Source organism: Neodiprion pinetum, chromosome 3, assembly GCF_021155775.2.
Source record: "Neodiprion pinetum isolate iyNeoPine1 chromosome 3, iyNeoPine1.2, whole genome shotgun sequence".
In the NCBI taxonomy this organism is placed as follows: Eukaryota; Metazoa; Arthropoda; class Insecta; order Hymenoptera; family Diprionidae; genus Neodiprion; species Neodiprion pinetum.
Genome location: NC_060234.1, coordinates 7,339,283 through 7,364,104, shown reverse-complemented (window position 1 = coordinate 7,364,104; position 24,822 = coordinate 7,339,283). Strand labels below are relative to the sequence as shown.

The window sequence follows — 24,822 nt, the reverse complement described above, 5'->3', positions numbered from 1 at the left end:
AATAGCCCTTACGTTACGGATCTGTTTTGTTTTGTGCTTTTTCAAAATCTATTTCGACGTACGGACAATTTTTTAATTTTTTTCCTCCGTTTCAAACGATCTTTAAAAGTAGCAGTGATTTAAAAACGTAGAATAGACGAAAAGCAAAATTCGATTCTGCGATCGTTCTCAGGTCATCGAAAAACTCTCCGTAGAAGCGCGAGATTGTTCAGAAAATTCAAATCGTGCAGATCACTTTCACCAAGAAAGCCAGCGAACGAACCAGTCGTGCTGCAAACAACAATTTGTTACTCATTGATGGCCCTTTCTCCACATATAGAGAAGACGTTGAACGCAGTTATGAACGAAGTTCGAATCTTGTAAGTCGTAAAACGAGACCTTAATATTTGAAGCAGCGACAGTTATCCCGGGATTTCTTATACATATCAGCCAGCGATCGAGCTTGCCGGTAAAAAAAGAAGCAACTAAGTCAGCAAGCCAAGTCAGTCGACCATGTTTGATTTAAGATTATGGAAAAAATGTTTAATGGAGGGATTCTGAAGAGGGTTAAATGTAATTTGTTACTCTACCCACTGGCCGAATCAAATCGTCTCATGCGGTATTTTCGACGTTATCGACCGAGTTATTTCCGCTCAGTGAAAACGCCTTATAATCATAATACAATTCCTTTATTCAGTAAAACGAGGCACAAAAATCCGAATATACCAACGATACACGCATTTACATAGTTATATAATTTATATGTACAGAATTTTGATTCTTGCCGATTCTCTGATCAGTATAAACGTTGTAAGAAACGATGTATCATTTTGGAGAAAACTTATTACGTGATACACAAATCATCTGGAATGAAAAAATAAAAAAAAGAAAAAAAAACTTTCACAAAAGTCGAAAACATTCGAATAACGGTATGACGGTGAAAGCTGCTATTATTTGGGGTTATTTCGTCGGTGTGCAACTGCAATTCAGCGTAAATTTCGTGGGAAAATTAGCACTGCGAAAAATGTGAAATAGCAATATTTACAACACCGAGATGCGACTCTGGTGGGAAAAAAAATCATTCCGTCGACTGTAAACAACTAGTGAAAGTTCAACGCCGCGCAGTTTTGTCCATACATCATTCTTTCAGCTTAGTCTGCTATCAGGCGAGTTTGTGGTCCCTTTCAAAACCGAACGTTTCCTCTCAGCCGATCGCTGTATTTTTAACAGTGATCGTATACTAGACTGTTTAAAATTTTCACCATCAACAATCTTGCTTTGCTGATAAAAAATATGTAAGCAAAGCTCGACCCCCCCTCCCCGTGCTTTGGAATATAAATACCCAAAATTCACCACTTTCTTCAACCAACTTTAACCAACAATGTAAAAATATACCTATTTATTAATATTGGGCTAGAAAGAAAATCCTTAAATATACTTCGGGAAGACTCTTGCAAGCAATCTCTCTATCTAATAAAAAAGTTTCAAACAAATGAACGTAGAAAAAGATTATAATAACAATAGTAAAAAAAGATTATAATAACAATAGTATACGCATGAAGTTGGCGGTGGGGTGAGATCCCGAAAACAAAACAAAAAGCATCTAGCAAACCCTTTGACAGCTGTCATCGGCTGTTTATGACAGTCAATGACAAATATCTTTATAGGTATCTGTTTCTGACGCGCAAAAAATGAACATGCAAACGAAAATTATCAAGATGATTCCCGACAGGAATTGTCTTTTTCGCGCGTTGGCGTATTGTGTATACGGCACACAAGATCGACACGCAGAGGTGAGACTGAGTATCGTTTCAAATATAGTGGATAATTGGTCTACATTTGCGGGTTTTATTACAGGTAATGAGTCAAACGGTGCTGTGATTAGGTGACCTGGTGATTACAAATCACATATGAATAAAAATGCGATATATGCAGCTGCGGATATTTTTAAGATATGTTTAATCGTGTATCGCGAAGAACAAATTCATCCACACCGGATCGGATCACAAAATGGAACACAATTCTCGCTACTCTTCACCGGCGACGGAGACAGTGGACACTTTGATGTCTTGCAGAACCAAAATAAAATTCAGATAGTGAGTAATAAGTATGAAAAGTAACAATCAAATAATAGTAAATCTAAATATATCACCAAACAGTCAAAAGGACAGCCAGGATTTACGATGACAATGGAGAAAGGAGGAGTTTCAAGCAGCAGACAAGGCGATGAAGATGGTGGATGGTCGGAAGTATCACAAAGGAAAAAGGAGAATAAAATTTTAAGTGCGAAGAACCAAATAAGCCAGAGAATAATAATAAACAAATATTCCTACAACCAGGCAAGAGGACGACCATGATCGATGTTGACCACAAGAGAAAGAGGTGTTTTACGGAGTGAACAGCGACATATAGAGAAAAAAATAATGTAAAGAAGGTGATTTTGGAGAATAACGGGCAGAGCGGTAGCAAAAATAATTCAGCAAGTCAAGGAGATAGATAGATATCAATAGAGAAGGAACACCAATTTTCAACCAACGAATGGAAGCTTAGATTGATGAAAAAAAGAAAAGTAAGCACAGAAGGAATTGAAGTGGATAGCAAGTGCAGACCTGTCATCAAATCAACATGAAGGAATTCGCCTGTCTACTAGACAATGCGTAAAGAAATAGTGAGGCGCGAAGCGCCGAACAACGAGGCGCGCAGCGCCGAGTGCCCGAGGCGCGTAGCGCCGAGATGGGGTTGGCGCGCGAAGCGCGCAGGGGCGAAGCCCCTAGTGAGCCAAAAAAATTTTCAAGTGACGTCCGGCAGCCACTGGCTTTGGATTAACGCTTTTATCTGACCGTGGCGTCGACATTGACGCATTTACTATCAGAGGAACAGGAGGATATATAGCACAGCAGCCAGTCCCAGCATTGCGGCTATCTTGAAATTTCTTATCAACGTCAGGTTAGCCTTGTTCATGCAGAGCTTCGTTGCCATCGCGCTTGAGCACAAGACGTACGATTCAAGATCAATTTCTGTCTGGACGTAAAAATCCTCTCGATCCATCTCCGTCATTCGATCATTCAACGCTCGGATTTTTCTTTGGTCGCTAGTCCAAGACTTTGACAAGACTGGCTCCAGTGTCTCTAGCACTGAACGCATGTGCTGATATTCCTTAACCATTCTGGAAAAAAAAAATTAGGAACATAGTGTAGAACGAGTCGATTGTTCGGTCGTATCGTGGTTGAAAATGAATGGAACGTAAGAACGTTGTTCAAGGTTGGAATAATTAGTAAGCGGAGATTCGAAAATTAGAATCATCGACCCGATTCAGTTCTGGTACCGTGCATTTTGTATAAAAAAAAACATCCTCTTGGCAAAATAGAATAGAGAATTAGAATCTGGAATCTATATTTTGTTATACAGTGTATAAATAGGTCATTGTATGAATACCGTAGTTGACATTGGAGACAGTTCCATCGGACCTTGTCATTTTACCGTTGCGATTTTTATGTACGTTTATAATTGTTGGGTCAATGTATGCTGTTGTTTTATGCTGATACGGATAAAAGGTGAATGGTAATGGATCTGCAGCGAAGAAAACGCGAGGGTGTATCGAAAATCGGGAGAAACATATCCTTGGAACTTTGTCATTACAGCTGCGTGCAAATGCTGGCGTAAAGCTTTCAGGAATCTGAATTTTAAATTCCTGCCTGCAGACATCGATATTCGGTACTTAATACGCTGAGGCATGAATTAAACGGTGGCGAAGTATGAAAAAAATTCCACGCTCTTGCAAACGTTGAAAATGCATTTCCGGATAACAAAAAACGACCTCTGCGTTAGATGATTTTAAGGGGGAGCCGAAGCGGATCTTTTAAAATTCACATTTTCAGATGAAATTTAATCGCCGCGTTCATTCATATCGTTTGTGATGTTCCAACCTAGATCTGAAAGAATTTTTATCGAATTTTTCTTAGCTTAGTTTTTACGCTTGTCATTGTAATTTTTTTTTTTTTTTTGTTTCTGCACGAATGTAAATCACCAGTTTCGAGATCTGAAATTTCCTTGTACCGCTTAAACTATTGAAATTTTTTCAATCCGTATGCGAAATAAAATGATTGTGCAATTGCAGTAAAAATTCAGGATCTTCGAGATTTGTTTTTACAAAAGTAACCGAAATAAACTCGATTGGCTTTATTCGCGTGTTTGCGATATTCGTTATCCCGTAAATTTGTTTCAACAAATTTTTTGATGGCACTGTATTCTTGAATGAATTCCGTTTTATTGACGCGAGGAAAGTGTAAAGAGAGAGAGAAAAAAAAAAAAGAAAAATGTTAAACAAGATATTTGCGCGGCAAATAACTTGACGGAATTTTTTACAAATTGCAAACACGTCGAAAAAAAGAATCCTTGAACTTCAGTCAGGACTTCACGACGCTGTAAATTGGAGATTAAATAAACGGAACTATGTGGTGTAGGTTCTATATGTATTTACCGAACACGTAACTCTGTACACTCGTTGAGTGAGGTATACAAGTTTGAAAACTACTTTCAAAGTCGTTTTACACATGATTCTGAAGTACCGTAATATTTGAACATTCCGCGTTAATGGCAAAACGTACGATTATTTGGACATCATAGCAATGAAAAGATAAAAACTGATTTTTTTTACGTTTTTTTAATCGTTAATAAATACGTGTGAAATAATTTTTTCAGACAGATTTGGCGAGTGGTTTTTGTGTAATTCATTATTAATAATTGGATATTTAACATGTAGTCAATACAGAATCTTGTGTAAAACGCACATTTTTTATACAATTTAACCACACCTACTAATGATAAATATACAAAACACAGTAATTTTTATTTATCGATTATTGTAGATTACGCAAGAGTTATTTAAAAAAAAAAACGTATTCTGACTTGTGGTTTTGTAAATATTTTGATCTGAACGTTCTAAAATTTACGAAAATATCAGTCAGTCAAAAAAGTGTGGCAACGTCGGATAAAAAACCGTATTTTCACGTTACAGTTTTTTTTCATTGCAAATAGTCCGGTGCATCGATATTGAGTTTTTTCATTAGTCATTTCATAAATTTATAAATGAAATTCAACTCAACATCGAGAACATGCAGCTGTCAGATGCGCTGTTGCCGGATCTATTTTACGCGGAAAAATACTTGAGTCAAGAGACATTTGTCTGTTATTATCAGTAAATAAATAACTGGATTAATCGGCTTAGAAGTGATCTTGGTTAACATATAAACTTAAGTTATCAATTTACATTATCTAATTTTTCATTTTAGTCAAAGAAAAAAAACTAGTCGCTGGTTCAACTTACGACATTGCATATAACGCGGGCCTTTTCATCGTAGTTCCGAAACAACTTTTATTTCCAGTACATCGCGCCGCCATTCTGTACGGACCATTAGCGCATAATAAACTCTTTGGATGGTTTTTATTTCTAGGTGATCATGCCGTCGTATATAAGCAAGGAGGAATAAAATACCCGCCAACGTAATGCGTCAGCATCTAACATTACGATATCAATCACTGTCTGCCGAGCTGTAATTCATTCGCAAAAGAGTCGTTGTGAGCGAATGTAACGCTGTATTCATTGATACAACACTCGCTAAGTTCAGACGAGAATTCGCCGAGATGTGAATAACCTCAAAAAATTTTACCGTCGTCTGCGTTCGGCCGGCGGAAACTGTTCGCAGTTTTGAGGTTACGTTCGTGACGGTTGGTCACCCTGGCGAACAGCTGCTCTCGTATTGTAGCGCATGCGCATTCAACTTCAGCAGACGACGGACGATGCAGTCGTTAGGAATTCGCTCTATGTTTGCGTGTAATTTCGGAATTAACGAACCGATTTTCATCATTTTTCTTTCTACGGGTAGCTACAGCGTTTCGCTAGATTTTCGACTAAATTTTCTTACAACGAGATCAATAGTTTCAGAGATATAACAATGTTTGTAAGCCGAGTCGGAAGGAGCTCAGAAACTTATGCGAACGCTGACTGAACTCTCACAGATAGAGGAAAGTTATTTTTAAGAGTTTTCAAGTTTTCGATGAGGTTCGGAAGAAAGTTTTTAGAAAGAGGCGCTTGAAACTATTACCAGGTCAGTTATTAGCTGCTAGTTATTTATATCTCTCGTTGCATCGAACGATCCGCAATGAATTTTGTAACTATTGAACAAACTAAACGATGTGGGATTCCGAATCGCGTGTATACTCAATTCCATAATCGAGTTATAGTCGCGAAATGAGGATACAATTATTTTGTCATTAAAGTTTTGTTTCCAGTACCGGAGCGTTGCATCGAATAATTCCACTTTGTACGCTCGTACAGTGATTAACAAACCATAACGGTTATATCCTCCGCCATTGAGTGGTAAGTAGCACACGTGGCAACAAATTACACCGCGAAATTCGCAATTAGTACAGTAAAAGCAGCGGAATTCAAATTTGAATATTACACAAAATGCACATTCTTCGTTCGATTTTCCTTGACACGATAAATTATCGAATCATTTTATCCGCGAGATTATTCCGTTCTCTGAATGAGGAATCTGAGTAAACGAAAACCGGTTTGTGTTGTTTATTTGAGTGTCGCTTGTCGAAAATAAATTCTGTATATCCGTTTCACTATGAGATAGTCGTGAATAGAGTATTTATCGAATGAAGGTAATACGGACAATACCACTTAAGTTACTATAAACTATACATTTTTTTTTTTTTTTTTACTAATATGAAAAACGTGAACATCTAAATTCATAACTTAAATTTATACGTTACCCAAGATTACTTCTAAACGGAAGAATTTAATTATTCATTTACTAATAATAATTGATAAATGTCTTTTGACTCAAGTATTTTTCGGCATAAAATAGATCTGGCAATAGCGCATCTAACAGCTGTGTGTTGTTGATGCCGGTGTTTAGTTGGATTTTATTTATAAATTTACGAAATGAGCAATGAAACAACTCAATTTCGATGCACCGGACGATTTGGAAAGAAAAAAAAAACTACAGAATAAAAATACGGTTTTTATCCGACGTTGCCACACTTTCATGATTCGGATATGTTATTCATTTTTAAGCATGGTTGACTGATATTTTCGTGAATTTTTGATCGTTCAGATCAAAATATTTTCAAAATTATACGTCAAAATACATTTTTTATCATTTTTGCGTAATCTATGAGAATCGATTAATATGAATTAGAGTTCTTTGTATTTTCATATTTAGCTGTTGCGGTTAAATTGCATCCAAAATGTGCATTTTACACAAGATTACTTATTAACTACATAATAAATATCCAATTTTTAATAATTAAATACACATAAGCGACCCGTCAGATATTTCTGACCAAATTATTATTACGTATTCATTAGCGATTAATAATATTGCTCTAGTGTCCGAATAACCTTAATCTATTCAGACATGGCGAATAATGGAATTGTAAACAAATTAGGCTTGCATATTTACATCGATGCTTTAATTCGAGTAAGTTTTAAAACGGTTAAAAATCGGCTAGATTTATTTGATTTCACTTAATTTCACGATGGCTCATATAATTCAAAGATTGTTTGCTGAAAAGTTACAGAAAGATATTTTCTTTTTCTCCACCGTAGTTAATTTAATACTGTCACTTATCGATCGTGATCAACCGATTCAATTTTTTTTTTTTTTTTTACACTATACCGTAAAATCTTGATTCTCGTTCTTTACGATTTTCTTGAGATAACTGCGTATTAAATAATTGTCAAGTAAATAAAATGGGGGTAAAAAATTTTCCGGCAAATTAAATGCCGCTATATATCTTGTAGAATTATTCTCACGCTGCGAGGAAACCGAAGATTGATGAAAAAAATAAAGAAAAAAAAAAAGAAAACCTCATTTCCGAAACATGTCCAAAATATCTCAAAACCGTCTAAAAAAAGTTTTGTCGTTACTTTGCCAAAGGAATTTTGAGTCAATATTTTCATTTTAAAGTCAAAAGTTTGACATCGGTGCAATATTAAATAATTCAGTATTCAACACCACGTGAACGTGAACAAATAAAAATGTTCCGATGAGTTTGTAAAAAACAACCAATAAAACAGTCTTTCGTGTCAAAGACAAATCGTGGTAAAGTGAGATCGCGACCACTTTGAAGCAATTTTGAATGAAGCATTGACATTCAAAGCGTAAAATAACAGTATTTCATAACTTTGAATGACGTAGATTTATTTTATTGGTTTGAAAGAATTAATTTCTATCTGTTTCGCCGGCCAATTCGACCTTGATTTCACTTAAAATTAACATCTTTCGATCGCTTACCTCGGTTTACCCCCGACCGCAACCAAAAACGTGTCGCAAAGGAACGAGGGCAGCCATTCGAGCAGCAGGACGACGATAAAATGCATCCGTGGCTTTGACGTCATCCCTCGAATGCCGAAGGACGGAAAAGGGAATTGTATACTCGCCCTGCACCCGTTCTCGATAAGGGTTCTCCAAGTGCAGCCGAGGGCTGGAACGCTGAAGACTGTCGCCGCTCGCTCGTAGCTTCTAAAACGAATAAAAACAACGCGCGGAACTGAAAATATGTATCGAGAAAAACGTATTAGTTTCAAAGTTCCCGAGGATCTAACGCTAAGTGGGTATCGTTTTGGAAAAGATTGCCCTTTTTTTTTTTTACACGAAACACACGTTGATCCATAGTTTTCTCAAGATGAAAGGATGTGTCGCAAAATTTAGAGGCGACAGTTTTATCTCGTAATACCGCAAAAAGTGACAAAAAATTGATCTACGTATTTCTCACACATGGTAAGGTCTAAGGATTTGAGAATTCATGGATTTTCATATCTCGATGCGAAACATCGCGACGTCGCATCGAAATCGCAGCTGAATTCAAATTTCGGGCACGAAAAATTGGTCGAAAGTTTGTAGATCGGTTCGTGTGTAATTTTATCATTTTTACAAAATTCCACTGGTTGAAAGAAAAAAAAAAACTCTCTTTGCCGTTTTTCGCGAATGCTTGTCTCGTACCTTCGTATGGTGATTGTAGGTTAAAATATGTCTGTAAAAAACAAAGGAACATCCATTTTTTGAGGTCTATGGTTTTGAAGAAATGCAAGTACATGGAATTTTTTAGGTGTTTAAATTTTGAAAAATTATTCCACCCACTTTTTCATACGTTTCACTTTTTATCTATAATACAAATGAGACATATCATCTTGTTTTGATGTCTAACGAATATCTGCCAAATATTGTGTAACATGTACACAGATTTAGCAACGGTAATTATTGGTTTGTTAATGATAATAATTATGATACTGTTACACAATAAATCGTAAATAACGATGTCGAATATATATATTATATAACAAGGATCAATTATCGTACGTTCCGATATTCCAATGTAGTAAAATGTTTTTAATATTTTTCCATCAATACTCATGCACGCATGATACAAAGAAGTGTAATTTAACTAGCGGCAGAAACATTGTTAGACAGTGTTATTAAAACGGCGAAGAAATACTGAAAGCGAAAGTGCAACGGCACCTGGGTAATTATTTACCCGCGATAATTATCAACGATAGCGATAATTTAGCGGATTATGCGGTCAAAAAACATCGTTGAGCCGTCGAGAAAGCAACTCCACAAACCATGACGACATGTTATAAGGCATTCCATGCCATTTCGATAAATGATATTCCCTCTCCATTTTTGATTTTGTTTATAATTTTTTATACGATTATTCTAACTCCAACTAGCACTCCCAAATTATTTGGATTTTTTTTTCTTTTTTTTCTTTTTTTCTTTTATTTCAGCCGCCAACTTCTTATGAATTCTTAAACCTCAAGACAAAGATTTCAAAAGATATTTGATCCTCTCCCAAACATTCTCAAATATTCTTCGATTAAAGACGATCATTTTAGGCCACATCCGGAAGTAAGAGCTGGTGTATTTTTTTTTTTTTTTTTTTTCTCTTACACGTTTATTCACTGATTTGAAAATTTTCTTATTTACCAAGCGGATGTGAAATTATGCATATAATCGTATTCCCCAAAATCAAACTGTAACAACTCGAAAAAACTAGCTCCTTAAAAATTGCTGTAAAAACTCTATTTGCAAAAAAAAAAAAAAAAAAAAAAAAAAAAACTCTTCCTTTTGCTACGGTTTTCTTTTAATTTTATTTTAAATCATTTGTTGTTTCAGGCATACGATAAATATAGATGTGTTTGTATCTGGACGTAAATTAATGTACATACATATAATATATGAATATGCACATCAATATATATATATATATATATATATATATGTATAATTTCACACCCGCTTGGTGCACGAAAATGAATAAATACCGATACGAATAAAAAATTGAACAAAATTACGCAAAAAAATTTTCTTCAATTTAGTAAGTTAAATGTAAGAAAAATACTTTTTCGTGAATTTTTTCGAGAAAATCAAACATGACTTCCTGTTTTAACGTTTAAAAATTCGTAAAAATATAACGGCTAGAGAAAGAAAATCTGTACGAAAAATTACGAAAGCAATGAAAAATATGGTGGGGAAAAAACATGGGTCGAGCTGGCATGGAATACCTCATATGTAAATTAGGCACGACCAGTTTGACTTTCTTTTCTTGTTTACATCACGCCGTATAACAATCACGTTTATACTCCTTGTGGAATCCGCCGATTGCATGACCGGATGAATATCCGTTCTAAAACGCGTTTCTTTCATTTCGACGCTAGCAGCTAAATGTGGGCCATTTCATGCCAGTTGATTCGTTTTTCAATGCTCGATTTATTTTGAATTTATCAAGACAATATCTGCAGCAAAAATAGGTGTGCTACTTTTTTTTTTACAGTTTTAATTGAACAATATTTAATGTGAAAAAAAAAAACAAAAAAGAATATATAGAATGAAAAAGAACTACTACCAACGTATTTTTATTTGCAAATTTGTCAAGTGATGAAAATTTCGTTTCTCAATGAAGCGGAAATGAAGTTACAGTAAAAGTCAGAAAAATGACTTTCTATAATCCACGAAATGGAAATTTTACACGTGATTCGAACTGAAAGGTCAACTTTTTTCTACTCGTTTTTAATATCGATATTCTTCTATGTTTTGGGTGATTCTTGGGTGAAAATTATTACAACATAAATTTTCGTCGATTATATAAAACGTCCAGTATCGTACTTTAATTTTTTTTTTTTTTTTTTTTTTACAGACTTATCGATACTTGTGAATTTGACCAGTCGGTAAGGTCGTAAACTTTTTCTTGGTCTTAAAAAACTTTTACTGTAAAAGTGACGATATAAGAACGTTCATTTCAATCATTCTACGTTGCGACAAACTGATTGAAAAATTCGCGTAGAGCAGTTTTTAATTCTCTCGATCATCATCCATCAAAAAATATTAATCTAGCTAGAACGATTCTTGAATAATTTTTCAAATGCAACTTACAGACATAACACTGTTTTACCTAAGAGACTGCCTGCAATGTCACACGAATCAAGGTCTTCTAGTTATGCAAGATCATGTCAACGTTCTGGTTCTAATCAAGATTCTATTCGCAGCTTGTAAACAGGTTTTTTTAGCATTATCCTTATGTATCAGACATGTGAATTTACATTTTATTGACCTATTAACTTACCATTATCGTGAAAGTGAAAAACGATTAGAAAATGCAGAATAATTTGACTGCGTAATAAACATCGTTCTTTTCGCGAACAGCGTAATTAAATATTGAAAACTTTCGAGCGACAACGATGGCAAAAAAAAATAAATAAAAAAAGAAACTAGATTTTCCACCGTCATAGAAAAACTGGTAATTCTTCTTTATTTTTTCGAGGCTAAGATAATTTCAAAATTTGGTAAGATATTTCCACTCGAGGCTTTAATAAATTCACATGAACACATAGATTGATAAAGGAGTTGAGTTTAACTAATACGGCCGTTGAAAGTTTCATTCAACAACCCAAATGATTGTTTCGATTATTTTTTTGTTGAACCTAATGATGTATTGATTTTTTTTCTCTTACTTGTATGAAAAATATATTCATATCGACGTTCTTATTCGATGCTCATATTCGTTAAATCTAGGAAAATCTTAGAACTGTGCGATTAATCGATTGAACGTAAAATCGGACTGTTCAATTAACCCTTTTCTCGATGAATCAATTCACAAGTCATTCCGAATAGTATTTTTTTTCGATCGATCGTTCGCTTTCTACCCGAATTGCCACGTGAAAAATATTTCAAATGCTAAGACAGTCAAAAACGTGGCAAAATTATCATACAAAAAATTGCAGGTTTATTTCGAACGATTTTCTCCAAACAAGATTCATCAATCGTTGAATCCGTCTTTCATTTTACAATATCTTCGATCAATCGACAAATCGTCCCTTCGCTGAGAGAAATTTTTAGTTCCGTTTATTGACTATTTTCATTTTTTACGACAACCGAAAAATACAGTTCTAGGTAGAAAATGAAAATTAGTTTTCTAGCGGTTACCGGAAAGTCTAGTATCCGTAATTATTCTTTCTCATTACGATCACTTTTGCTAGATTTTCTTGTAACTGTTGGGAAACTTCAATGCTCGTGCAAGAATAAATTGACGTCAAAGCCTTATATAACTAAAAAAGTAGAGTAAACCTCAGAAACTAATTTCGCCGGAAGCAACCGACCGACAGATCAATCGGAAAAAACATTAAATCAAACCAATCAATCTCCGATCATTCGATCAACCGCGAAAACTCGTCGTCGGTTTCATCTTCAAATCAATCCTCAACCCCCATAAAAATCCCCGTAAATCTCACCTCGTCCCTTTGTCCCATGCCGAGGCGATGAGGGTGTTGGCCGCGATATCAACCGGAAGTATCGCCGCGGGAGAATCGGGATTTCCGAGAGCGTATCCGGCGCCGATCATGAGAACCGTCGCCCCCTTCAGGACGCTCGTGTAACCAGGAATCGGTTCCTTCGCCGCCGGTCCGATGGCCGGAAATCGGATCATGACCAACGGGATCCCCGGGAGTTTTGAATTAAGAACCGACTCGGTGATCCGTCCTCTATTCCCGAAGATGCTCGTCGCGACGGCCGCCGATTTTAGGGCTGGCAAATTGCAGCAAAAGTCGAGAAGCTCTTCGTGCGGACCGCCCGCGTGGATCACGACGTTCGAGCCTCGGAGACGCGCCACTTGATCGTCGTTAAGGCCCAAATTTTCGTACATCAGATTTCCCTCGAAGATTCGAACCCGCGAAATCGCTCCCGGACATTCTTGTTTCACTCTTTCGAACCTGTTTTTTTTTTTAACGTCAGAGAAACAAACGTGAGTATCGGAATCTTGTGTCGCTTGTCTGACGGCGTAGAACGCATCCGCGAAAAGAGCTAATTTAGCGATGAAAAGAAGAAAGAGTATAAATATCTTTTTTCGCGGCATTCGCAACAAAAAGTAATCAACACGCACGTCTGCAATAATGTTGGACAAAAAATAAATGAAGGTTAAAGTTCTTATGTTTGGCGGATACGCCTTTTCAAAGTCAAAATATATTTTTAGTTATCGCTTTTGTAAATTGTATAAACTTGCATTCGCCATCTTTGGCTTATTTTTTTTTATGAAATTTGATAAATTGAATTGAAACGTCGAGAAGTTTCACGATGTTTTTTGATACATTGACATCATGTCAGGGAATCAGGGAATTTCTCTCTTGGGATCTTTGGGCATCTTTCCAACAATACTAATTTCAAAATGATCGGAAATCAAATTTTCACACTTTTACATTCACGCATTTACGCTGATAAATAATCAACAACTGATTGTAACACATTTTTACGCGCAATTTGTTACGGATACTATCTTTTCCAACTATCTAAGAAGAATGACTCGCAGAAAAAATTACACTGCTGCTTATTATGGATACATTTAAGGCCTGTTTGTATGAAATTTTTGTCTACGAGCTGCTGGCTGTTTATTTGTACAGAAAATCGTGACAGTAAAAATATGTAGTATAAAAATTGCAACTTTCGTTCCGAGAATTTGAATACATCAATTGAACATAATCGACCTGAATCTCTGTAACTTTTGTTATCACTTTTGTTTTTAATTCCCTTTGATTCCATCGTTTTACAGTTCAACGGTACATCTTTGGAAATTTTATATTATCAATTCGATTTCGTCATGAATTTGGCTAATAGAATGTTTTATCGTTTTGGCTCATTTGACTCTGGCTTGTGACTTCGCGTTTCACGATTGGCTTGAAAGTTTCCAGTTGGTATTTAGATGTACAGCAATGTTCATTAATGTTCAAAATGCGACTCCGATTCTACACGAATTACGTGACAACGACTCCCATTCTCTTACGTCCACTTCATCGTTTTGCACTGTCGTTCACGTTGTTTGTGAGAGAATTGTGAATAACCAGAGATCGGTTCCTGGTGAAACGATCGTTTTACCTTAGCTCTCGGAGAATACTTTCCACAGCGTATATAGTTGACGTGATTTCTCGACTATAAGTTACGTACTATGAGAACCGTGTAATATTACTGAAGAATGTGACGAATGCTGGGAACTTTGAACATCGCAACTAAACCTGAGACCATTAAGCATCCCGCTGAATTATCGTAAGCGTTGAAAACAGGGCCAGGAATTAAGTGTTACCAGAAACTCTGGTATCCGTTGCTATTATTTCTCGTTACGATCACTGTTGCTATATTTTCTTTCAACCGTTGCGAAAATTTAATGCTTGTGCAACAATAAATTGCCATTAAAGCCTTATTCAATTAAAAAAGTAGAGTAAACCTCACAAACTGATTTTCCGTTGCAATAACCAAAAAAGTATCGACAACAGCGCGAAATGTTTACGCGTACCTCGATTTTCGTAATTCCAACAATATTCAAACAGTTATTTTCAACGATACCTGTTGTACTAAATTTTTCTATCTACCGTAACAAATGAAATTTTTTTTTTTTTTCAATGCACGCGTAACAATTTACCGACCCGCGTGATGAGAGCAAATCTTTTATCCGGTCTTCGCTACTCCGAAGATTCTTCGACCTTAGAATCACGCTGATGGTTTTTATGTCCGGACAAGATCTCAGCAGTTTTTCAAGCACCGCGTTTCCTATGTCACTTGTAACTCCTGTCAGGAGGACCTCCTGGCCCGCAAACCACTCGCGAACGGTCATCGTTACTGACTGAGAATCGGAAGCTGCTCGCCGGCATATGAAAGTGCATAGAGAGTGCAGCTAGACGATGCCAACTAAGAAGGGCAACCAGTTCTGCTAGAGACATGAGATTATGGATGAACGATTAGGCCGATAAACAAACTTGTATCATCTCTTTTTTCTTTTTTTTTTTTCTTTCTTTCTTTCTTTTTTTTTTTCAACTTTTTTTTATTATTACATACCCGTGTCCAAAGATTTAGTAACTTGATTTTACGAATTGTTTCACAGTATGAAACGTGACTGTTTTCCATTCAACAATGAATAACATGTGAGAAAAAAATATGCTCATCTCAGATTCTTTGTGAAATTTTCAAAAACAATCGGGAATATTATATCGGCATAAATGAGCAGACGGTCAAGTTATCTTGTTTTAGAGACTTTTATTACTCAAAGCTGAAAACGTTGAAGTGAAGCTGACCTGGGATTTTTTTTGTACGAATAAAAAACGGTTATTATTTATTTCACAATAAAATCAGTACGATTGGAATGATCGGTGTACTTTTTTTACTTTTTATCCAAACGGGAAAATGTCACGCGGTATAGATTTGATTTAAAAAAGAACCGAAAAAACGTATATACAGGATTTCTCATTTAATTTGACACAGCGGAATATCCTGTGAACAACATATTTGAGGGAGTAATGTTTGAAATAAAAGTTTCACGGTTTAACCGGGGTTTTTTTTAACTTTTCATTCGGCGGACGTTTACAAGGTCATTTGGAGGTAGGCATTGATTTTTTAACTGGGAATCTGTACTTCTTTTTCAAAAAAAAAAAAATAAATAAAATAAACAGCCTTCTGAAACGGTAAATCGAGAAACAAAATCATTTTCAATAGATGCGCAAAAATTATACCCGTGAACTTTAAGTCATTTTTCAAGACGCTTCACAAGAGCTGCGTGACATCTTAAAAAGGTTTCTCGTTCGATGTCTCTTCAAGCATTTCTGATTCGTTCCTTCATAATCGTCTAGAGTAAGTAGTTCCTTTCATTCTGTAAACTTTTTCTTCAGGGTAGCCCCATAAATAAAAAAATCAGTACTTGTACGATCTGGTGACCTAGCAGGCTAATTTATTGATTCGCTTGTGCCAATCACACGTTTAAAAAAAAAAATTTAAACGCGCAGTCTTCGTTTGGTAACTCAAAGAACATTCTTCAAATCAAATGGATCATTCCAAAGTCTGGCAGTTCCGCCAACGCAACCGACGATCACGCATTTAAAACGCTTCACCAATATTGCACTCTCTTTTAAAAATTTCTTTCTTCAAATAATACACGGTTAATAAAGGGTTTCACAATTATTACTAATTGATACGCGATCTTCGCAATGAAATTCACAAATTATCACTATATAACAGTATTAAATATGGATGATTTTCGTGCTTGTAACCTAAACTTGTGGACAGATTTATTGGGGAACCATATGAAGTTTAATTATATTGCGACCCTGGCTAGACGGAAATGTGTGAATTTTAATGGTTTATTAAATTTTAATATGCAGCACGGGATACGTAAGAGTAATAAAAAAACTGATTTCACAACTCGAAATTCAGACTCGAGAGATTGTTTTAAAATAAGATTTGGATGCAATTGTCGACCGTCCGATAATTTTTGTATGCAAAATAATAACATTCATAATAAGAATGCATAATTTTACAATAATTTTGAAATGTCGAAATATCACACGAATTGTAAAGATTCCATGATATTTCAGTACGTCCCACTTAATTTTCATATTCTGCGATGCGTTTAACGCGCAAAATATATATTCCGTGTCTAATGATATAACAACGTGTGCGGTTATTGTACGACCTTTTCACACGCGTAAAGGTGGAGAGGTCTTTTTTTCACTTTCTTATCCACGCGAAAAAGACATGAGGAAACAATTAAAAACTTTGAAATTGAAAAATGGATGAATTAACGATAATGGGCTGTAAATACAGTCGCTTATGCTCTTTCATCGCGAAATTTATGAAACACAATTAACACAACCACATACGATCTTGTATCTTTGCGTTTGTTAATGTTTTTTAAAAGGATAAAAAATTTCAAACATCCTTTCGGAAATCGCGGATTTTTTATGTTTCAAAATATTAAATTTTCAAAGCGCTTGCGAAAAAACAATCGGCTGATACGATCTGACACCGTTAAGTTCGATCTTTAAATTTTTATTTTCCCAAGACTTTTGCGTCGTTAAAGAAATAAAATATAAAAATCTCGGATTCGAGCTATTCACCATTTATAAAAGTGGTAATAAAAATTTATTGTCGGTGATCTTTAACCTTCATTTATATCTCGGATGATGTTCTTCACACTTACAGCAGTGTCCAGAAATGGCAATCCTGCATTCCAAGCATGACGTCGATTACAGGTAATGATTTTACATTTTTTTACGAAACATAACTAAGCGGAGAAATTTCAAGGGTACATAAGTATTATTTATCATAGATAATTATAGTTCGTTGGATTCAAGTAACGTAAGAGAAATTTCATTTTCACTCGTTCACTGTTATATGATCGTGATACGAGGTTGACGTAACTAGAAACTACCGTGTTGTTACACAAGCTTCATAATCTGACCAGGTATTATCACCAAACTACATGCAAATTAAGTTGCATCTAAACGCGTTTAAATTTCGCGTATCGTAAAATTTTGGATTTTGAAAGAGCACGTTTTGCGCAACGACCAACTATTCCCACTGCAATGCATGCAAATTACGTACCATCGAGAAGCATTGAAAATTTTCATATTCAACAAGTTTCCATTCTGAAAGAGAATTTTTTTGCGCAAGGTTATCGATCGGTATTAATATTGACGAATAGTTGCAGAAACAAATTGACTTGCGTCACGGAAAATTATGCAAAAAATATTTGCTGCGTTTAGGTGAAGGGAGTTCGCACGGTGGAAAAAAAATGTACAGTAACATTTTGTAACAAGGACAACTATTTTTATGGTAAAACGAAATGAAAGTACAGCTTTTAGATAATATTAGATTTTTGTGCTGTTAGTGATTTTCTTGTTCGATTGCAGCGACTCGAAAGAAGTTTATGGGCAAAGAAATATTTCAAATTCTGGTTTAGTAACCAGAGTCTTCGCAACTATTTTCATTTTTCACCATAACCAGAAAATCTACCACGTGTTACTATTTTTTTCCGATTACGGTCACTAGTGCAATATTTTTTTGCAACTGCTGCTATAATTCGATGTCAGCGTAACAATGAATCGATGTGTAATTGTACCAATTACACTGAGAGAAATTTTTAGTTTCGGTTACCGCTAACTCCTTGACTATTTTCTTTTTTTTTACCATAATCAAAAAATATAGTTCTAGGTACCTAAAATTTTTTATTGCATTTTATCGAGGAAGAAACGACGTTTGAAGATAACCGCATTATTTGTCGTTTGATTACAATCATCAACGAGTTTACAAATTCCATTTTGAAATCCCTTTCCGCTTAACCGCCGTCGATGGATTTCCGTCGCTTTACAAATATCGGAGATTTGACAATTGGAAAAAAAATGACCCTTGACGATTACCAAAAGTGAAAAGTTTTTACAAATTTTAGAAAGTTGTTTTCATCGGTTTCGAAGCTTCCTCGTATTTATGAAATTCGTAATCTTTATAGAAGTCTTATTGTAAGTTTCACTTTACATTTTTTTTCCACTCCTTGAGCTCAAAAAGTATTAAATTACCAAATACAACGGTGCGAGAATTTCGGTCAGGCGAAATTTCCTGAAGCGTAACGGACATCTAACCTTGGATACAACAGAGACGAATGGATGACGTGTACGTGATACGGTAGGTCAGTTACAAACGAGGATGATTTTAGCTCGCGCACTGTTCTCGCGACAAAAAACAAACTTTCACTCTGTGATATTTGTCTCGAGCGAATGGGGCACGCACAGTCCGATACAAAAGTTAGGATGGGCAAAGAATACGTTTAAAATTATCCTTCCATGTTACTAGCGCCAATAATTGCGAACACTGATTGCATTTCCTCTAAATAAATAAAAAAAAGGTTAGGTTTCGAGGTTGTGCAATTCGTCTAGATTGCCTCGTACGATGATGTGTATTTTTTTTTTTTTCACGTAGCATCGCTAATGCCGACTAAAACCTCGCGGTTACAGATTTTTTGGAACATTATTACTTTCGCGATAAAATATATAATGCAAAAAAAAGTTTTTCTCACGTCATTTCCATAAGAAACTTCGATCACAATGCGGGCTACTATCTCAGACTTGCTGTAAGAATCTGAAAAAATTTGGCGACTCTTTTTAAATGATTTGAAATTGATTTCAGTGATGGGGCGGTAAAAATTCGTCAACACCCTAAACAAGGACCACCCTAATATATATATATATATATATATACTTGCATGGAATTGAGAACAAGTGACCCGTTTTAATCCATCACGTTTTATCTTGCGCAAAATGAAACCGGGTGCTTTGTTAAATTGAAAAGCACGATGAAGTATATTTATTAACTAGCGTCAGAAATTATGGGTGAGATGACGTGGGCGTTCAGATGTGTTTTACCTGAGCTCTAGCCATCGTTTTGAACGCTAGTACTTAGCGCAAGTCTTCGAACATTCATCGTGCTTTCCGCGAAGCTCAGAATTAAGTATACATTATAAGTTGACGGAGGTTCGCTAAACGGAGTGAAACAGGGGCGTAATTTATTAACTCCGCCTCGCATGCTATTGTTTGTTTCGTTGGTAATATCAAAGCATGATGCGTGGATTTAATGCTTTTGCACTGCAGCATGTTTCGACAAAGTTAACAACGTTTTGTCGCAAAATCGCTATTGAAATGTATTTCTTCCACTGTGGCTGAGACTTGTTTCATAATGAGAGACTTTGGTTTCCATGGCTGAATCCTCGTACGATACATAACTCGTGAAACGCAGCATCGTCTTGATCCTTTGGTTGTAAGTTGTAAGACAGAACTGGTCGAACGAAAATCCTGGGATTTGCTTGAACGGCATGTTGTGTTTCATTTTCACTCGCAAATTGTACGTATAAAATATTTTTGACTCAGACTTTTTTCAAAAACAGTGTCAACACTATATGCCTGAGTAAATCCTTTCAGCTACTGTCGAATTTGTGTATTCGAAAATTCGTTTTTCCGGTTATTTATTGGCGTTGACAAGTGTCGGGAATTTTTTAAACTGATTTATTATATTCTAATTACAAATTATGGGTATGTTTAATAAAAAGAGAAAGAAATTCTTTATACGTTCGTAATTTGTAATTGACAATGAGAAAAAAGGGACTAATTACAATTTGAATTTTGATCGTTACGTCTCAGCCGGTAATCGCGGCGGCGTCATTTCTGCGCGGCTAATTACCGACGCCTAATTACCATAACAGTATCTAACACGCTTTTACCATAGGTTCTTAGATCTATATCGATCTGCACAGTTACCATCATAGTATACAGCATTATTGCATTCGTAATTTTTACGCATCATATCATTCGATTATCAAGCAGAATCCAACTCCTAGATGTATAATTTTTTTAACTCAATTAAAACTTATCTATGTTATTAATAATTTCGATGTAATTAATGCCAATTCGTTTATTTTGATCACATCGCATTCAAATAAATTTGGGCAGTGAATTTTGAGCTGAATCCGATGTGTACGATATCCATTTTTGCTTTTTATTTTATCAAACACGATGTATATTATTCTTGTCTTATTTTCAAGTTCCGTAGAATTTTCACTACCGAATCGTATCCACTAACCTGTTACATTTGAGCACTTTGGTGGAAAATTGCGTATAATTCGGATGACTACCTCTTCGCCTGATTCCTGCACCGCCTGATTCTTGAGTAGGTTACACCTTTTTTTTTCGTGGCCAACAGCCCTGTAACCGTGTGGAAAAGATGCCTCGATGCGTGTTTTCTAAAAAGCATCGGGTTGCCGTGCACGAACTATACCCAGTGACCCAAAGTCAGGTAATTCCAACGAAATATCCCCGGAGGCAGGGTAAAATCGTTCCTCGAATATCGAGACTCGGAGAGACTCGAAATACGTACTTTTATAGAACGACGTACGTTATGAAAGGAAAGTCAATACGAGGTGTAGAAGCAATAGAAATTCTTGGCACTCTTATCTTTTTATTAAATATTTTTCCAAAAAACTCCGAGAGGAACCTAATATCTTCAATGGTTATGCTTGACGGAATTGTTTTATACTACTTTTCTTTGCAGCGCGTGCTGTTAATAACGTATAACGCGATATTGCAAAAACGTCATTTCACAACACCAACAACAATAGAGATTGCAAGATATTATAAACACGATGCATTCGGGATGTGAAATTTTTTTTCTCGATGAGAAATCTTGTTTTCATTTTTTTTTTTTTTTTACAAACTATTTTAAATATTCTCGTAATGTCCTGATAATTACGTTCCAATATGAGCCAATTTATAAGAAAAATAAGAAACATTTTGAGCGCTGAATAAGTTTGCTTAATAAATGAAACATTGAGTCGCTAAGATGAAAAAAGATTACGGATATTTTTAATATTGAAACTCAAACTAAAGTTTGATCAAATCTTACTATAAAATTGTGATAAAAGGATAAATTTTAAAGCAACAAACTGCATCACAACGTCATACTCGTGTCATCTTCTAGCTCCAACATTGCAATATTCCATCGATACTTCAAACGGAACTCTCTGCTGGGCTCTCTTCGTTTTCCTGTGAATGCAAGGTAGACGGGTCGGTTAACACGTAAGAGTGTGTCTGCTTTTTAAAAATAACGAGCGTCAGTTCCCTTCGGGCAAGAGTTGAGTGAAAATATTCGCATAGATGTGTTCGAGATCAACGTGTCAACGAGTTAGGAAATCTCAGCAATGCACGGTTTGTATGCGTTCCCTGACACGTGTCACACTTCTGCAGAATGAAAATCCAAAGTCAACTGGGTGAAATTGATGCGGGTTCGAAGGATTTGGTGACCCAGCCACAAACTCATCGAAAGAAAGTTATTGTGCTTATTAATCGATGAGTCGAATTGACGGCTTTTCAAAGGAAGTAAAAATTTTCGTCGAAAACTTTTACGAACCGTCGAGTGTTTCATATTACTAACTGACAGCTTGGTCTCGCAGTGTTTATCGACAAGCAATGGAAACTCTATAAACTTGGAAATTCAGGGTTGTTGTATAAAGTGAGTTTAACGAAAAATTAGTCGATGGGAAATTGCCGGTAAAGTCAACGAGATTACATGAAGTTTGAACGGCAAGTGTAAGTTGAAAATTTACAACGTTTATATTTTAATATTAAACCCGCAAAGACTTTCCTCATCGCCATTACCCCGCAATTTGGAACATGAACTTATATCCATAAACTCCTGAAGGTAGGCGTCAACTTCAAGCATGCCTGCAGATTTGCTCTCAAATATCAAAGCGGAGAAAGAACGACTTGAACTCAACAGAGTGGGTGAGATCGGAAAATCATTTCTCTTCTTTTCAAGTAAAGAACTTGCCTCGTTCGTCGGTATATTCTTCACTCACTAAATTTGCGAACGGATTTACAAGTACTCGATAAAAGGAGCACTGTTTAATGCTTCCGTGAACTTGAAGAATGAATTATGTACGATTTTTTCTCTCTCCTTGAGAAGCTTCAATCCATCAATTCTTCGATCGGACGTTATTTATATTTATCTAGCTGTGGCATTGCGCCGAGCTGTGAATACTGCTGATCAAAAACGATTGTGAATAAGAATTGTCATTCTCAAATGTAATCGGCAACGTCACGAGGCTTTAATTAATTGTAAATCTTAAACAGCGGCATTTTAACGAAGATTTCACTACTATGGTGTTTGGTATCTCAATGACACAGCACGAGGATGTATGAAGAAAATAACGCGACTACGGTGCTGTCGAGTCTCGGAGCCTTTGACCTGGTAAGGACTTTGACAATCTTCGCCAGGACGCTTTTCACCTCCGTCTCGTTAGCGTCCTCATCATCAACTCCGTGGAGCGCCTTGTCGAAAGCTTGACTAAAGACGCAACTTTTTGCCTCCGGACTGTAAACATACCCGAGATTGCACATGCAATCATAGTAACCGGGTAAATTGATGCAGGTGTTCATATTCTCCTTTGAGCATTTGTCAGTCTCGGTGCTACACTCGTCGGTGTCGACACAGATGCCGAATCGCGAAGACCACTCATAGCCCACCTCTTGACACGCGCAGGTTACGTTCAACTGGTTCTTGATCAATGACTCAAAGTCCCGATTGTCTTCGCGTTGAAAAACGCATTTCCGGTTATCTGTAAATACGAGAAAGTCGAATAACCATCGTGAGAAAGTAGCAAGACCTTTCTCTTCTCAAACATTTTTCTTCCAACATAACTCGACGTGCAGTATATCTTAGGTGCAACGAACCCATTCAAAGGCAAAGAGCGAACGTGTCCAAGAAGAATACTAAAGCACACATAGATGAGGAATACCTGAACCATTCCCATCGTAGCAAGGATTTTCCTGCGACTGGTAGCACTCCTCCATTTTCCAAATATGCTCCAGAGGGCAGCAGGGGTCGGGACAAAAACTGTACACAGCGCAGGCGAAGGGTTTCGTGTCGTCTGCTCTCGGGTCCTTGTTGCCGATGCCGTAGGAGTCAAGACAGTAGGCCATGTTGTCACAGGGTTCACCGAAGCGCGCCAACTCCGGGGTATCCAGCATAGTGTACCAGCACATGTAGTAGCTTGCAGTGGTCCTCCATTGGAAGCGTTCTACGATGTGGAACGAGAACCTGGCCATGCGATTGGGATCGTGTATGTCCATCCAACTCACCGATTGGTCCTTGGAACGGATCCGCGGTGAGGTTGTCCTTCTTCTTCGCGAGTTCGCAGTCCTCTTGGGTCGAGGTGATTTGATTCTTGTCCTTCTCCGGGTCCCAGGACTGCTCTCTCATGACCGTAACGGTGTCGTCCTGGCGCCTCAGCGGTGTCAGCTTGACAATTTCCTCGAGAAACTTCAGGCAGGACTTAAAACTGACTGCGCAATGCTTGTGGACTTCCCAGTGCAGCGACCGCAGCGGTGGTTTAGGAAACTCCTGATACAGTCTCCTCGGCACCTCAGAGACCGAGCCGTAGTAACGGTGGTCGAAATCTTTGAACTTGTGAGTCCGGAGGAAGTAGGCCACGTCTCTGATCACTCGGTTGGCGTCCCAGCCCGCGTCCGAAGCTTCATCGTTGTCACCCTGAGTCGTTGGCTCCCCGGTATTTACGTCGGGGTTAATTACCTGCTCCGTGGCTTGCCCCTCCTCTAGGTCATCCTCGTCGTTATCTCTGTCATCGCTCTCCTCGACGATCCCCCAGAAACGTGCCGTCGCGACGCTAAAACATACGTACACTCCGAGGAAACAGGTCGCGTAGTGTTTCCGCATCTCTTGATATCGGTACTGACTAAGGTTAGAAAGTGCCGCGTGAGATCGTTTGACTCCTTGGAAACAATGGAAGCTCGTGACTCGTCGGTTGCTGCGTTAACAAAATTATCACGCATTCGTCTTTGAGAATACGATAGATCTGCCGATTTTTGTGACCTCATCACCAGTTTCAACGGCCATACACGAATGGTTCGCGAATACTAGTTTCCAAACAATCAAAGATTACAATCAGTGATATCTTCTG

The 24,822-nt window shown here is 36.8% G+C and overlaps 2 protein-coding genes across 2 annotated transcripts; both read right to left on the bottom strand.

Moving 5' to 3' along the window:
* Positions 1–646: 646 nt before the first annotated feature.
* LOC124215710 (fatty acyl-CoA reductase wat) lies at positions 647–15,147 on the bottom strand. Its single transcript, XM_069134878.1, has 4 exons — positions 14,960–15,147; positions 12,782–13,258; positions 8,289–8,516; positions 647–3,145 (listed from the first exon to the last, which is right to left on the bottom strand). The coding sequence occupies exons 1-4, from the start codon at positions 15,145–15,147 to the stop codon at positions 2,848–2,850; spliced, it is 1,191 nt and encodes a 396-aa protein (XP_068990979.1). The 3' UTR covers positions 647–2,847.
* Positions 15,148–23,017: 7,870 nt separating this feature from the next.
* LOC124215709 (uncharacterized) lies at positions 23,018–24,578 on the bottom strand. The gene is made up of 3 exons (XM_046619416.1): positions 23,984–24,578; positions 23,641–23,922; positions 23,018–23,460 (listed from the first exon to the last, which is right to left on the bottom strand). Exons 1-3 carry the CDS (start codon positions 24,576–24,578, stop codon positions 23,018–23,020), a joined length of 1,320 nt encoding a protein of 439 aa, XP_046475372.1.
* Positions 24,579–24,822: the final 244 nt, after the last annotated feature.

Bases quoted from the DNA above. Each gene is read 5' to 3' on its own strand.
- LOC124215710 (XM_069134878.1), bottom strand. From the start codon at position 15,147: ATGACCGTTCGCGAGTGGTTTGCGGGCCAGGAGGTCCTCCTGACAGGA. The intron at 13,259-14,959 runs GTCGGTAAATTG...AAAAAAAAACAG, and splicing joins GATTTGCTCTCATCACGCGG to GTTCGAAAGAGTGAAACAAG. The intron at 8,517-12,781 runs GTGAGATTTACG...TATTCGTTTTAG, and splicing joins GCATGGGACAAAGGGACGAG to AAGCTACGAGCGAGCGGCGA.
- LOC124215709 (XM_046619416.1), bottom strand. From the start codon at position 24,578: ATGCGGAAACACTACGCGACCTGTTTCCTCGGAGTGTACGTATGTTTT. The intron at 23,923-23,983 runs GTGAGTTGGATG...TCCACATCGTAG, and splicing joins TCCGTTCCAAGGACCAATCG to AACGCTTCCAATGGAGGACC. The intron at 23,461-23,640 runs GTATTCCTCATC...TCGTATTTACAG, and splicing joins CTACGATGGGAATGGTTCAG to ATAACCGGAAATGCGTTTTT.